At 43.6% G+C, this 13406-nt stretch overlaps 1 protein-coding gene across 11 annotated transcripts in view; it reads right to left on the reverse strand.

Annotated features, from left to right (window-relative positions):
- Positions 1-10523: 10523 nt before the first annotated feature.
- The window catches only part of TTLL6 (tubulin tyrosine ligase like 6), a 123553-nt gene continuing 120670 nt past the window's right edge, over positions 10524-13406 (reverse strand). For 9 of the 11 annotated variants that reach the window (XM_029574554.1, XM_029574560.1, XM_029574558.1 and 6 more), the window contains one exon: positions 10889-11036. In XM_029574554.1, coding sequence (XP_029430414.1) covers positions 11024-11036 — 13 coding nt within the window. In that variant the 3' untranslated portion in view covers positions 10889-11023. Of the gene's footprint in view, positions 11037-13406 lie in introns of all 11 variants that reach the window. The other 2 variants (XM_029574556.1, XM_029574559.1) reach the window with 1 other exon arrangement.

Consider the following 13406-nt stretch of genomic DNA (forward strand, 5'->3'; position numbering starts at 1 on the left):
GTCGAAGCTCTGGGCTGAGTTGTTGGGAGGAGTCTGGTTGGAAAGGGGGCGTGGCTTACGGGGAAGGGATTACATTCCCTGATTGTCCCGCCCCCCTTTCGTGCTGCTGCTGCTTCTTCAGAACCCCAGTGCGGTGCCCGGAGATTGGGAAAACGAAAGCAGAGTAGGACACTGGGGCTGGCGGGAGAGGAAGTAATGCTAGGGAGATAAATCGCCCTGATCCATACGACAAATGCGCACCATAAATTATAAAGATGAAGACAATTCATAATAACTCATTTGCTAAGAAATGCTACGGCATGAAATATGTTTATTATTTTGATATTCGTTACTTCATAGTGCAGAAGGCTGCGCTTGTATGCCTTCAAGATATGCATGCATACAAAATCATGTTGGTGAAAAATTAGCGGGAACGTTGCCAAAACAGGCAATCATTACATGTGAATTCACCAAACCTTTTATTCAGAGGTTTACAATACTGAACGCTTGACGTTGACAGAAGAGTTCCTGGAGCTTTTTTTTTTTTTTTTTTTATCTTTTATGTTTTATTATAAAATTTAAGTATTTTTCAATCTTGGCTTGTGTCTATATAATTTTTTTTTTTTTATTGGGTGAGTGAAAATGAATAGTGCTACCCCCCCCCCCCCCCCTTTAACCTGTATGGGACCGGGCATCTAGCCTACCCACCTTAAACCTCATGGAGGGAGAGGCCTCTGTAGTCAGAATGAGGCAGAGCCAAGCTGGGAACAGAGGGCCCCAAATCCCCAGGAGAAGCCAGCTCCTGAATCCTCTCTGGTAGGAGCTAATGGTGTGAGTACAGTACTAGAAGGTAAGCAGTCTGCTTTTATGTCTGCTGATTGATGCAAATAAAGCTACAGTCTGTAAGACAAAAGGCTGGAGTCTGTGTGTCTGTCTCCAGCCTAAAAACGTTGTTCCAAGGTGAGGAAAAGGGATCTTAAGTATCAGTATAGGGATGATCAGGGAGAAGGATTAGGAATGGGGTGAGAAGAAAGTGAAAGGATTGTGGGCAGGAGGGAGGAATATGAAAAAGAAAGAGAAGTGGGAATTGTGGAGAAGTAGAAAGGTCAGGATGGGGAGGATGGAAATGGGGAAGATCGAGGAAAGGGGGGAAATCAGGACACTGGGATGGGATAAAAGGAGAGGAAGGTTCTGGGAGGAGGAAAAAGATATATTGGGTGGGTTCCAGGATCTGGAAGGAAGGGAGGTTCCAGGATGTGGGGAACAGAATTTCAGATGAAGAGAGAACCGGAATTGCAGTTGAGAGGAGGGTGGAGAGGAGAGGAGGCAGGTGCTACGCTCTGATCCTGCTCCCTCTTACATCTCGTTTCTAACCTCTCAATATGACACACACACACACTGGCACCAATCCCTTCTCTTTCTTATACACAATGCCCCCTCCCCTCCCAGCTGACCCCCTCTCATCCCCCAGCCTCTCTTCTTGCCCCCAGTGTTCCCTATTCAGCACCCCCTTTGCTCACTCCTCTCCCGTCCTGTTCCCAGCATGCTGCCTCGGAAGGGAGAAACTGGATCAGGAAGAAGAGAGCTATTCTCTGAGATTCAGCACAGCCAGAAGGCATTAAATCGTCAGCCAACCTGCTTCCCCCCCCCCCCCCCCCCCCGATTTTTGCCACCCTAGGCAAATACAGGCCTGCTGTTAGGAGTGATTCTCTTTCAAAATACTACTAACTGCTTATCACTTCTACAACTCTATTTGATGTAAACAGTGTTGCACAAACAAAAACACATACAGAGCAAAAGAGACTTTGGGAATTTCCTTTATTAAGAAAATGGCTAAAATGTGAGCAGGATAATCAGGGGTTAAGATGTAAAAGCAGCCTTGAAAAGGTGGCTTCTTTTTACTAGATTTGAATAAGGTCAGAGAGGGAGCAGGATGCACCAGCTTAGGAAGTCTGTTCCAAGCATGCGGTGCAGCCAGGTGGAAAGCACTGCATGGGGAGTTGGCAGTAGGGAGGAAGGGCATGGAGAGTAGAGATTGTTTGATGATGAGCAGCATTCATTGGGAGATGAGATATTGAGAAGCTGCAGAGTGAAGGCTCTTGTAAGTAAGAGGAGCTTGAACCGTATGTGGAAATGGAAGCTTCGTATGTCATCCATGAAACTAAAACCAGAATCCTCTGCTCTTCCAGGGAACAGAATACCGATGGCATTGCTAGCTTTAAAATGCAGTCACCCTACTATAGTTCTGATCTATGCTCTTGTCAATTTCTATGATGTTAATTTATTATTCCAGTTGACAAATACAGTCTACACCAAATTTTGTTACTTCACTTATTGTGTTTTCCATTTTATTTCACATAATTAATTCAGTAGCTTGGATCAGAATGAGTCCCCTAGGAGTAGCCTGTGTTAACTAGCATTTATCATTGATGAATATGTGTAATTTTTAATCTGTGCTCCAAACCGGAGATAAAATATACATTGTATCCCTGTGAACGCTTATAGCTGTGTGCAGTATAAGCCTGTCAAGAAAACCATTATTACATCATTTGACTTCTATTCTTTTGTGATGGATGTTTTGCAATAGAATCAAGGCTGCAAGTCTCGTCAATACTGAAATGAGCTTTCCAGACAAGGGCCCAGAAGTTTGAAATAATGAAGTCCTCTTCATCCTGCCAGACCTGTCCAGACGCATGGGTTCTGCTCACCAAGCAGCAGATGGAGCCAGAGACTAACAGGTTTACTGACATCCCCCCCCCCCCCCGTCGGCTCCCGTGCTGGTCACTGTTTTCCGTCTCCAGCAGATGGTAGGCGAGCATCCTGTGCTGGGTACTGAGGCCTGATTGGGCTGCTTGAAAAAGTCTTAAGAAATTGGTTGGGCAACTCCTGAGGTGAAAGTTTTGAACTTCTTCCCTCGGTCAAGCGTAGCCCTGGACTAGGAGGTTTCCACTTTCTTGGAATTAGGGCTTTAAACTTAATGTAGTTTGTGCCTCTACCTTCCCCTTTTCATTCTATCTAGCAAAAAAACCTCAAATAAAACAACATGGGGAGAGAAGAATAGATTTGAGGGCTGCTTCTCCCTTGGCCAGACATTTTTGTTCATTTTATAAAGTTAAAAAAATAAAAAAGGAACAAGAGTTGGCTGAATTGCAGTGCCTGAAGGAGTTGGCAGGACCGTTTGCTTCTGTAGGGCTGCAGAGAGTTATTACTTCTTGGCCGGATTCGTTCTGGCAGCAAGTCAGAGAAGCAGTGTCAGCTCCGTTAAAGCACAGGAAAAAGACTTTGCTGTGTTCTTTATGCGGGGGGAGGTTCTCTTTGCCGCTGGTCTGCACAGGAGAAGATTGGGCAGTGGGGGTCAAATGGCTGCTTGGTGGGGGTGGGGGTCGGGGGTCACCGAATCGGCAGGGTCGACAGCTCGGCCGGTTCCTGCTGGCGTGCTTGCTCCTGTGGCTGGACCGGTGGCCATGTTGGATCTGCAGCAGAGAGGAGCCTGCCCCGGGGCCTCCACCCTTGGTTCCTGCAAGCCAGGAGGCCGGGGCAGATCCCTCAGGGACTGCATTCGCTGGTGCCTTTAAAGAGTTCGCTTCCTTTACAATTTTCTCCAAGTTCATCCCCTCTTTAGTTTTGAGCTCCAGTCTCTCCAGACTTTCTGAAGGGCATGCGCCAAGCATTTTGTACAGGGCAAAGCTCTGCTCTGTTGCCTTCCCCTCAAGGTATTAGTTCTGTGGGTTCAGGGGGGAAAAGAGGGAGAAGGGGTGAAGAAGAGGATACGGGGAGGAGTTCACAAACTGTAGGGTGTTGAAGGAGAGCGGCAGCGTGGGTGTCCCCCTGGCAAAGAAAGAAGGCCCTTCTATGATGTGATTGTTTCACAAGGAGGAGCTTTCTATGCTGATTTCTTATTCTTTGCGAGTGTTGAAGATTGCTGAAGATAAGGTTGAGAAAAGTCCCAGTTCTGCTGAGGACCCCATTATGACTAGCACTCAAAAGCTTCTCTTTTACACAAATCAGGGCAAGGATTTGATAGATCTGGAACAGGCTTCCACCTGAAACCAGTTTCCTGGTCAGGCAGTCTCTGGCAAAGCTGTACTCTCTTTTAGCTCAGGGAAGAGAGATTGCCTAAGGTGGATGCTCTGTTTTGTGCAGTCACAAAGTGGGCCACTATTCTAGTGGAGGGGGGGGGCGCAAGAAGATAGAGGCGGTGCTGAAGCAAGCCTTGGAGGCTTCTAGTACGGCTCTTCAGGTGGCAGCGGGTTAGCCCAGCGCATGCGGGAGATTTCTTTGGAAGGCCCTGACTTACTGGAGGAACCGACTCAGATGGACCCGGGGGCTGCCTTTTCGGCAGATACATCCTTTGATTTTGTACGCACTTCACAGAAACATAGAAATGATGGCAGAAAAGGACCAAATGATCAACCCAGTCTGCCCAGCAAGCTTATGCCAGTAACTGGTGCTGCACTGTCAGTTTCCCAGACTGTAAAAGTCAGGGTCCTCCCTTGGATGCTGTTTGAATCCAATTTCCCTTAACCCTTGCCATGAAAACAGAGAGCAATGTTGGAGTTGCATCAAAAGCATCAGGCTTATTGATTAAGGGTAGTAAAAGCCGCATAAGCAAGTTACCCCCACGCTTATTAGTTCCCCAAACCATAAACGTCAGGGCCCTTGGTGGTTGCTGTCTGAATCCAGTTCCCCTTTTCCCACTGCTGTTGAAGCAGAGAGCAATGATGGAGTTGCATGAACAGTACGAAGGCTTATTGGTTAAGGGTAATAACCGCCGCACCAGCAAGTTACCCCATGTGCTCTTTTCCTCATTTCTATCCTCTAGCCTTTAGGGATCCACTTCAGGCAAGGAGCAGGTCTTCTCTTGTAGGCAAACATGATGGTGTGATGAAATTTTGAAAATTGGTGCAATAGAGAAGTTTCAGCTAGAAGGGCTTTGGTACCATGTATTCTGCAATTTTTGCAGGATGGATTGATAAAGGTTTGGCTCTACATTTGTTAAAGGCATGGTAGTGGCTGTTGCCTGATACAGAGGCTTTATTTTAGGTAGGCCTTTGTCTTCCCATCCGGATATGTCACATTTCCTTAAGGGAGTGAAACACATAAGACCTCTGGTGAGGGACCCAATATGGTTTTGACTTATCTGGGTCCTCCCTTTGAGCCTTTAAAAGAGATTTCAATTAAGCTTCTCACTCTTAAGGTCATATTTTTAGTGGCCATTTGTTTCGCTAGGAGGATTTCAAAATTGCAAACACTTTCATGCAGAGAATCATGTTTGTATTTTTCTAATGAAATGGTAAAGATTCATACAGTTCCTTATTTTTTTCTGAAGGTGGTTTCGTCCTTTCATCTTGGTCAGCTGGCGGTCTTCCCTTGTTCCATAAGGATTTATGTGGAAAAGGGTATGATCAGCTTCGTTGTTCAGAGATGATATTTCACTTGGATATTTCACAAGATATTTCACTTGGATGCAGCTCCATCACTGCTCTCTACATTAAAGGTGGGGGTGGAAGGGAAATAGAACCAAGAGCTAAGAGAAACAGATAAGTATGAGAGAGAAAATGTGTGAAGCTTGCTGGGCAGACTGGATGGGCCATTTGGTCTTCTTCTGCCGTCATTTCTATGTTTCTATGTTTCTATGAGAATTCTTTTGGGATATTTGAAGATCTCCAATTATTCCAGGAAGTCAGATCATCTATTTCTCCTGTCCAGGGTGCCTAGGAAGAGTGAAGTGGCTTCAAAGTCTTCGCTGGCACTCTAGATTATGGAGGTAATAGGAGTGGCATACATACATAGAGGAATGTTGATGCTTACGACTTTGAGGGCACACTCCAGTAGAGCGCAGGTGGCTTTGTAGACAGAATTCCATTTAGTTTTGCTGTTGGAAATGTGTAAGGCAGCAACCTGATCTTCTTTCATTTATTTTCAAAGCATTATCTCCTAGATGTTCACTCCAAAGAAGCTTCTCTTGGCTTGGAAGTTTGGAGAATGGATTTGGCAGTATCCCATCTGCTTAAGAATTAGCTTGGGTAGATCTCATGCGGCTGGACTGGTCTGGCTCTATGAAGAGGAAGGAGAAATCTGTTCTTACCTGATTATTTCCTTTCCTTGAGTCCAGCGAGACAAGTCCAGGACCCTCCCTGTTCTGCCAAATGTGATTTCAGCTGGTTCATATATTAAAGAATTATTTAATCTTCATGTTTATCATGGTCAGTGGTAAATTTTCTATCTGTATTTATGAAATTTTGAATTCATTTTCTGCTGTTGTTGTTTCTATAAACTTCTCTCTTGGAAGCCTTTTGATTGGGGAAAGGAGAGTTGATACAGAGGATACTGGCAGGCTAAGATCAGGATAGGAGACAATATGGGTAATAGCAGGAAACCTAATAGTCGTTGTATTCATCTTCTGCTTGGGAGGCATAATCTATGTATTTGGACTGGTTTGGCTGGACTGGAGAAAATGAAATATTGAGGTAAAAACTAATTTCTCCATTATCATCATTCTTCTGCTTTCCCCTGTTGTGATTTGATGTCATGGGAAAGGAGGCAAGGCCCAACACAGCTCTCCGATGCAGCTTTCCATGGCTCCTGCATTTTTTCAGCAGCAAGGACTCTCTCAGCTCTGTTCCTTCCCAGATTGTACTAGACTGGGAACTTTCTGAGCAGTGAAGGAGACGGAGGAGGGGAAGAAAAAGGTATGGCGTAAGAGCCAAGATGGTGCAGTAGAAGAGAGATAGGAAGGGTGCATGGAGGGAAGAAGGAAGAGAGGTGAAAGGGTATAGTGGGAGGGCAGACAGGCTATAGGGAAGGGAGAGGAGAGTAAGTTAAAATATTGTACAGGAGAGGAGAGAAATAGAGGGGACACATGGGTTGAAAGACAACAGGTACAATGGAGGAAAGAGATAGAAGTATAGAGGGGAGGAGATAGGTAGAGAGCGGGTTTGGGGCAAGAAGAGCAGGGAAATAAGATGGTACAGTGGAGGAGGGTATAGAAAGAGAGGGGCATATGGTTACGGAGGGAAGGGGGACAAAAGGTACAGTGGAGGAGAGGCTAGAGACAAAAGCATACAGAGGCTCATGGGGAAAAATACAAAGAGACAGAAGCACAAAGGAGAAAAGAGAGGAGGCTCAGGAGGAAGAGGGAAGAGTGATGGGGAACTAAGGGAGAGGGAGACAAGAAGTCGCAGGAAAAAACAGAAATTTAAAGAAAAAATGTTTGCTTAAGACTCAAGGCCTGCTATAAAATGTACAGAAGTGCATACTGGATATAAAGGAAAGAAAAATATGACTATAGATCAACATTTCCTTCGATACTTGAATCATTCTGAAGGTTACCAAACATATTAAGCACAGTGCCCATAAAGCACTTGAAAACCACACCACGATGACATCATCTCAAATGGACATCATTCTTAACTCAGGCAGATTTCCAGGATTACCTGCAGGGAGCACTTCATAGAAACATAGAAATGACGGCAGAAGAAGACCAAACGGCCCATCCAGTCTGCCCAGCAAGCTTCCCACATTTTTTCTCTCATACTTATCTGTTTCTCTTAGCTCTTGGTTCTATTTCCCTTCCACCCCCACCATTAATGTAGAGAGCAGTGATGGAGCTGCATCCAAGTGAAATGTCTAGCTTGATTAGTTAGGGGTAGTAACCGCCGCAATAAGCAAGCTACACCCATGCTTATTTGTTTTACCCAGACTATGTTATACAGCCCTTATTGGTTGTTTTTCTTTTCCCCTGCCGTTGAAGCAGAGAGCTATGCTGGAAATGCGTGATGTATCAGTCTTTCTCCCATGCCGTTGAAGCAGAGAGCCATGCTGGATATGCATCGAAAGTGAAGTTTCAGGCACATTTGGTTTGGGGTAGTAACCGCCGTAACAAGCCAGCTACTCCCCGCTTTGTGAGCGTGAACCCTTTTTTCTTCAGCCCTGCCGTTGAAGCAGAGAGCTATGCTGGATATGCATTGAAAGTGAAGTATCAGGCTTATTTGGTTTGGGGTAGTAACCGCCGTAACAAGCCAGCTACTCCCCTCTTTGTGAGTGCAAATCCTTTTTTTCATATTTCCTCTTGCTGTTGAAGCTTAGAGTGATGTTGGAGTCACAGTAACCATGTATATGTTTATTGAATTAGGGCCTGATTTTAAAAAGCATTTACTCAAGTAAAAACCAGGTTTACTGGAGTAAATTCACTTTACTTGAGTAAGTGGGTTTTTGAAAATTGCTACAATATATGCCATTGACTTGTCTATAGGATTTACTCACATAAGTGCACTTTACTTGAGTAAATGGCTTTTGAAAATTGCTACAATAGTAGCTATATTTACGCATGTAACTCCTTTTGAAAATTACCCCCTAAGGGTATTGTTTCCAGGCAGTAGCCATCATTCTGGTGAGTCCCCCACTCTTCATTGGCGGCCTCTTGAATTTATGGATCCACAGTGTTTATCCCATGCCCCTTTGAAGTCCTTCACAGTTCTGGTCTTCACCACTTCCTCTGGAAGGGCATTCCAGGCATCCACCACCCTCTCCGTGAAGAAATACTTCCTGACGTTGGTTCTGAATCTTCCTCCCTGGAGCTTCAAATCGTGACCCCTGGTTCTGCTGATTTTTTTCCTACGGAAAAGGTTTGTCGTTGTCTTTGGATCATTAAAGCCTTTCAAGTATCTGAAAGTCTGTATCATATCACCTCTGCTCCTCCTTTCCTCCAGGGTGTACATATTTAGATTCTTCAATCTCTCCTCGTACGTCATCCGATGAAGATCCTCCACCTTCCTGGTCGCCCTTCTCTGTACCGCTTCCATCTTGTCTTTGTCTTTTTGTAGATACGGTCTCCAGAACTGAACACAGTACTCCAGGTGAGGCCTCACCAAGGACCTGTACAAGGGAATAATCACTTCCCTTTTCTTACTCGATATTCCTCTCTCTATGCAGCCCAGCATTCTTCTGGCTTTTGCTATCGCCTTGTCGCATTGTTTCGCAGACTTCATATCATTAGACACTATCACCCCAAGGTCCCTCTCCTGCTCCGTGCACATCAGCCTTTCCCCCCCCATCGAATACAGTTCATTCGGATTTCCACTCCCCATATGCATGACTTTGCACTTCTTGGCATTGAATCTCAGCTGCCATATCTTCGACCACTCTTCTCATTCTCTTCTCATTCTCTCCACTCCTTCCGGCGTGTCCACTCTGTTGCAGATCTTAGTGTCATCCGCAAAAAGACAAACCTTACCTTCTATCCCGTCCGCAATGTCACTCACAAAGATATTGAACAGGACCGGTCCCAACACCGATCCTTGCGGTACACCACTTAAAACCGCTCTCTCTTCAGAGAAGGTTCCATTTACCATTACACATTGTCTTCTGTCCGTCAACCAATTTGCAATCCAGGTCACCACCTCGGCACTCACTCCTAAGCTTCTCGTTTTATTCACCAGTCTCCTGTGCGGAACCGTATCAAAAGCTTTGCTGAAATCCAAGTATATGATATCGAGCGCTCTTCCTCGATCCAATTCCTTGGTTACCCAGTCAAAAAAGTCAATCAGATTTGTCTGACAGGATCTTCCCCTGGTGAATCCATGTTGCCTCTGGTCCATCAATTCTCCGGACTGTAGATAGTTCACTATTCTCTCTTTCAGCAGTGACTCCATTACTTTTCCCACCACCGAAGTGAGGCTAACCGGTCTGTAGTTGCCAGCCTCCTCAATAACAACATGCAAGGTATCCATACAAATAATCACGTTTGTGTGCTATCATTAAAGAGCTCTGTGTAGGCAACATTTGAAATTTTCTTCATTTGCTGTCTATGACTAGATAACACAAGAGTGCCGTCCATTAGTGATGAGATCATGGTGTGATTTTTTTGAAGGCTTTATGGGAAAGTTTGTATATAACTACCAGACACTATGATTACATTTGGTACCCTAGAGAAAGGTTCCAAATATTGATCAAAATGTTGACTTTGAGTAATAACAATTTTTTTCTTTTAAATTTGGTGTGATCCACTGTTATGGAGTAAGTTTTCTTTGATGCTAAATGCAATTCCAGAAACTAATGTTATGGGGACTAGAATCCCCTCTGAGCAGAAAATTGTATCGACCAGGCACTTCTGCAATATTTAAAGTCTGCACATAAGAAATAGATGGATACTTGAAAACTCTGACTTGAAAATTGTTGTTTTGGAATTTCTTTATACCACTTCCTTCCAATTTTCTTGTGCTCATGAGAACGCCTATGTATAGATCTGTGGGGCCCGCTTAGCTTTTATAATCTGCATTCCTGTCACCCCCTGAAATAAACTATATACCGTTTGAACCTTAATGGCCTAATTTGCTCTGTCTCTGAGATGGAACAATTGAAGGCCTTATTTTCCGCTTGCACTCATTAGTATTTTTTGAAAACGTCAACAGTGTGGAATTTTCTTTCCTCTGAAGTACTTTAGATTTTGACAGACTGAGAAACCTGAAACAATCAGTTACAGTACGGTCACTGCACCTTAACCCACAGCAAAGCCCACAGATTTAAACAAAGAAACAAACATAAAATGTCCAATATCTTTATTTTACAATTTCTCAGTATAATATCCTGAAAAGATTTCACAGTACTGAAAATGATTATCTGTAGTGCTATTGACAGGGGGTGTTTAAAACTACAAAGAACAAGGATAACGTGCAGTAGCATAAAAAATGAATCCAATTAATACAATTCCATACTAGTACCCGGCAGGAAAATAATTTCTAGGTTCATCTGGCTCATTTCTCAAAATGTGACGCGTTAATACATTCATTAGGGTGTGAGAATAATTAATTAGTGCCTGTCCTTCCAAGCTGCAGTCTCTCTGTCTTCTCCCTTTTGCTATTTCTGATGTGTCATTGAGGCGGGCATCCCTGGCTTTTATTCTGTTTCTGTGTCTTTGGTCTCTTGCTTAACGTTTGGCTTCCTGAAGAGAGACATTCTTGTCTCTTTTTTAGCACTGCTCTCAGCTTGTGGTAAAGAATTAGTCTTCTGGGTGTTGTCAGGTGAAACAATTTTAATGAAATGTTCAGGTCCACTTTCTGAAAGAGATACAGGTTCACTGATTAGGGCTTTTTAAAGTTTTTAATGGGACAAAAAAAAAGCTATCAAATTCAGCAGCACAGTGCGAGAAAAGACAAGGATGCGATCAGGAGAGTGTAAATTATTTATTGCAGGTGGCGTGTGAAAGCAATGGTCAAACTATGAAAAGCAAAATAGTTAATGTGGTTTCCAGAATGAAGAACTCAGCCGTAAAGGCTGTTTTCTCATTCTGTTTCTATAGGAAAGGACCCTGATGAATTAGGCTGGGTGTGTGAATATATTTTGCCTAAAGTGTCTGCTGTGGGTAAACTCAGCTCCAAGGCAGGATATATTTGGCACTGAGAGCCTTTGCTTCTAGTACCACAGAAAAATAGATTATTTTTATGGTGGTTGTGATATTCAAACATCTACATTTCCCAGAAAATACCATAATACAACTAGAACCACCAAATGAAACCATATGAGTTGATGAGCCAATATAGATAATAATTCTGCAATAAGGAATGCATACATTGAACTAAAGTACATGTGTTTGGGAACATGTAGTCAAAACAAAGGCCATTGGGAAGCTGGAAGGTTATTAGTCTCAACCGTTTATTATAAAGTGATTGTCCTTTGCACATTTTGCTTTTCTGTTCACCAAGAGCTAGCCAGGTTTCCAGAATATCCACAGTGAATTTATATGGGATATATTTGCATATACTGGGGTCACCAGAACATATTTGGGAACCCCAAATTAAACCATTGTTCTAGTTCATGAGATTGATACATGTACAATAGACTAGATCAAAAGATTGCATGGGGTACTGTAAATGTGTCACTAATGGCTTGACGTTTATGTTGCAAAAACAAAAATCTAGTTAGTTCCAGAAAAACACCACCCCCTTCTGACATATACTTTGGATAAAACAGTTAAAGAAATGCATGAATAAATAGTAACAATGACTTTAATGACCTCTTCTGGGCTACACATTGAACAATCGTCAGCTTCAGAAATACATTTTCAAACAATTAGAGGTTAAGTGTAATTCTCTGAAAGTTGCAGAAAAAAAGGATTCAGATTATCAAAGCAGCAAACACACACATCCAGAAAGCTCTTCCCTCCTGGCAGCAGATTTCTGTGTTTCTTTCCTTTTGCTATTTGTTTTACTTGACAGTGATTTTTCCCAGTCAGTTCCACCAAAGTCTGGCCTGCCATGATTCTGTCTCGGTTCCTGCTTAGTGCATGTGCAGTATTCTGAGATCTCTCTCTAATCATTGAGGGAGAAGCTGGATGGAGAGCACAGTTATAAACGGCAGACACATAGACCCCAGTTCCTTTACAGAAAAAAAGTTTAGATGGAGTCAGCAAAACAGCCCAACTTTCAGCCAACTGCCTTGTGGCAGAAGGACGTGTACTTTCTAGCGAATTTTCAAAGAGACATTACCTGGATAATTTATTTTTTGAAAAATCGCTGAAAGGTAGGTGGGAGCAAAACTGCCCGATTACTTTGCATCTGCTCTTTCTGTGAGTGGCTTAGGAAAAAACCGCACATACCTTTGAAAATTTAATTCTACCTGCGTAGTCTATTCACTCAATCTAAAAATGCCCACAGGGATGTCACTTTTTTTTTTATGGCAGGTAAAATCATGCACATTGTGAAATACCTGCCACCTGCTCACGTACAATCCCTGAATTACATGTGAAGATAGGAAAATTGGTTCTTACCTGCTAATTTTCATTCCTGTTATACCACAGATCAGTCCAGACCAGTGGGTTATGCATCCCCAACCAGCAGATGGAGTCAGAGAAACAAAACTTTGAGGCACTGCTACTTAACCGAGAGTGCCACCTGCAGTCTCTCAGTATTGACCTGTACCCAAGCCAAGATAAATATGATCCCTTAGAATAGGCAACCGGGCTGAAGGGATGGAAGCCCCCCTCTAACAATAAACTGTAAAGGTGTGCAACCACCACCACAACTATATACAACTAAGATGTGGGACACCGCGGGGCCTGCTTGAAAGAAACCCATTAAAAAATTATTCTGCCTCGCAGCATCCCAACAATCGACAGGAATTTCAGGCTTTCGGAGTCAAAACGGGGAGGGCCTCTAGACTGATCTGTGGTATTACAGGAATGAAAATTAGCAGGTAAGAACCAATTTTCCTTTCCTGAACATACCCAGATCAGTGGAATGTACCCAAACCCCCTATGCTGGGAGGGAATCTTGAAAGGCACGCGCGCAGGACACTCACCAAATGAGGACTCATCCTGTTCCCTCACATCTAGACGATAATTTTGGGTGAACATGTGAAGTGAGGACCTACAGCGGCCCTACAAATCTCCTGTGGCAAAAGAAGCTGACAATCAGCCCAGGACGTAGCTT

Source organism: Rhinatrema bivittatum, chromosome 13, assembly GCF_901001135.1.
Source record: "Rhinatrema bivittatum chromosome 13, aRhiBiv1.1, whole genome shotgun sequence".
Classification (NCBI taxonomy): Eukaryota; Metazoa; Chordata; class Amphibia; order Gymnophiona; family Rhinatrematidae; genus Rhinatrema; species Rhinatrema bivittatum.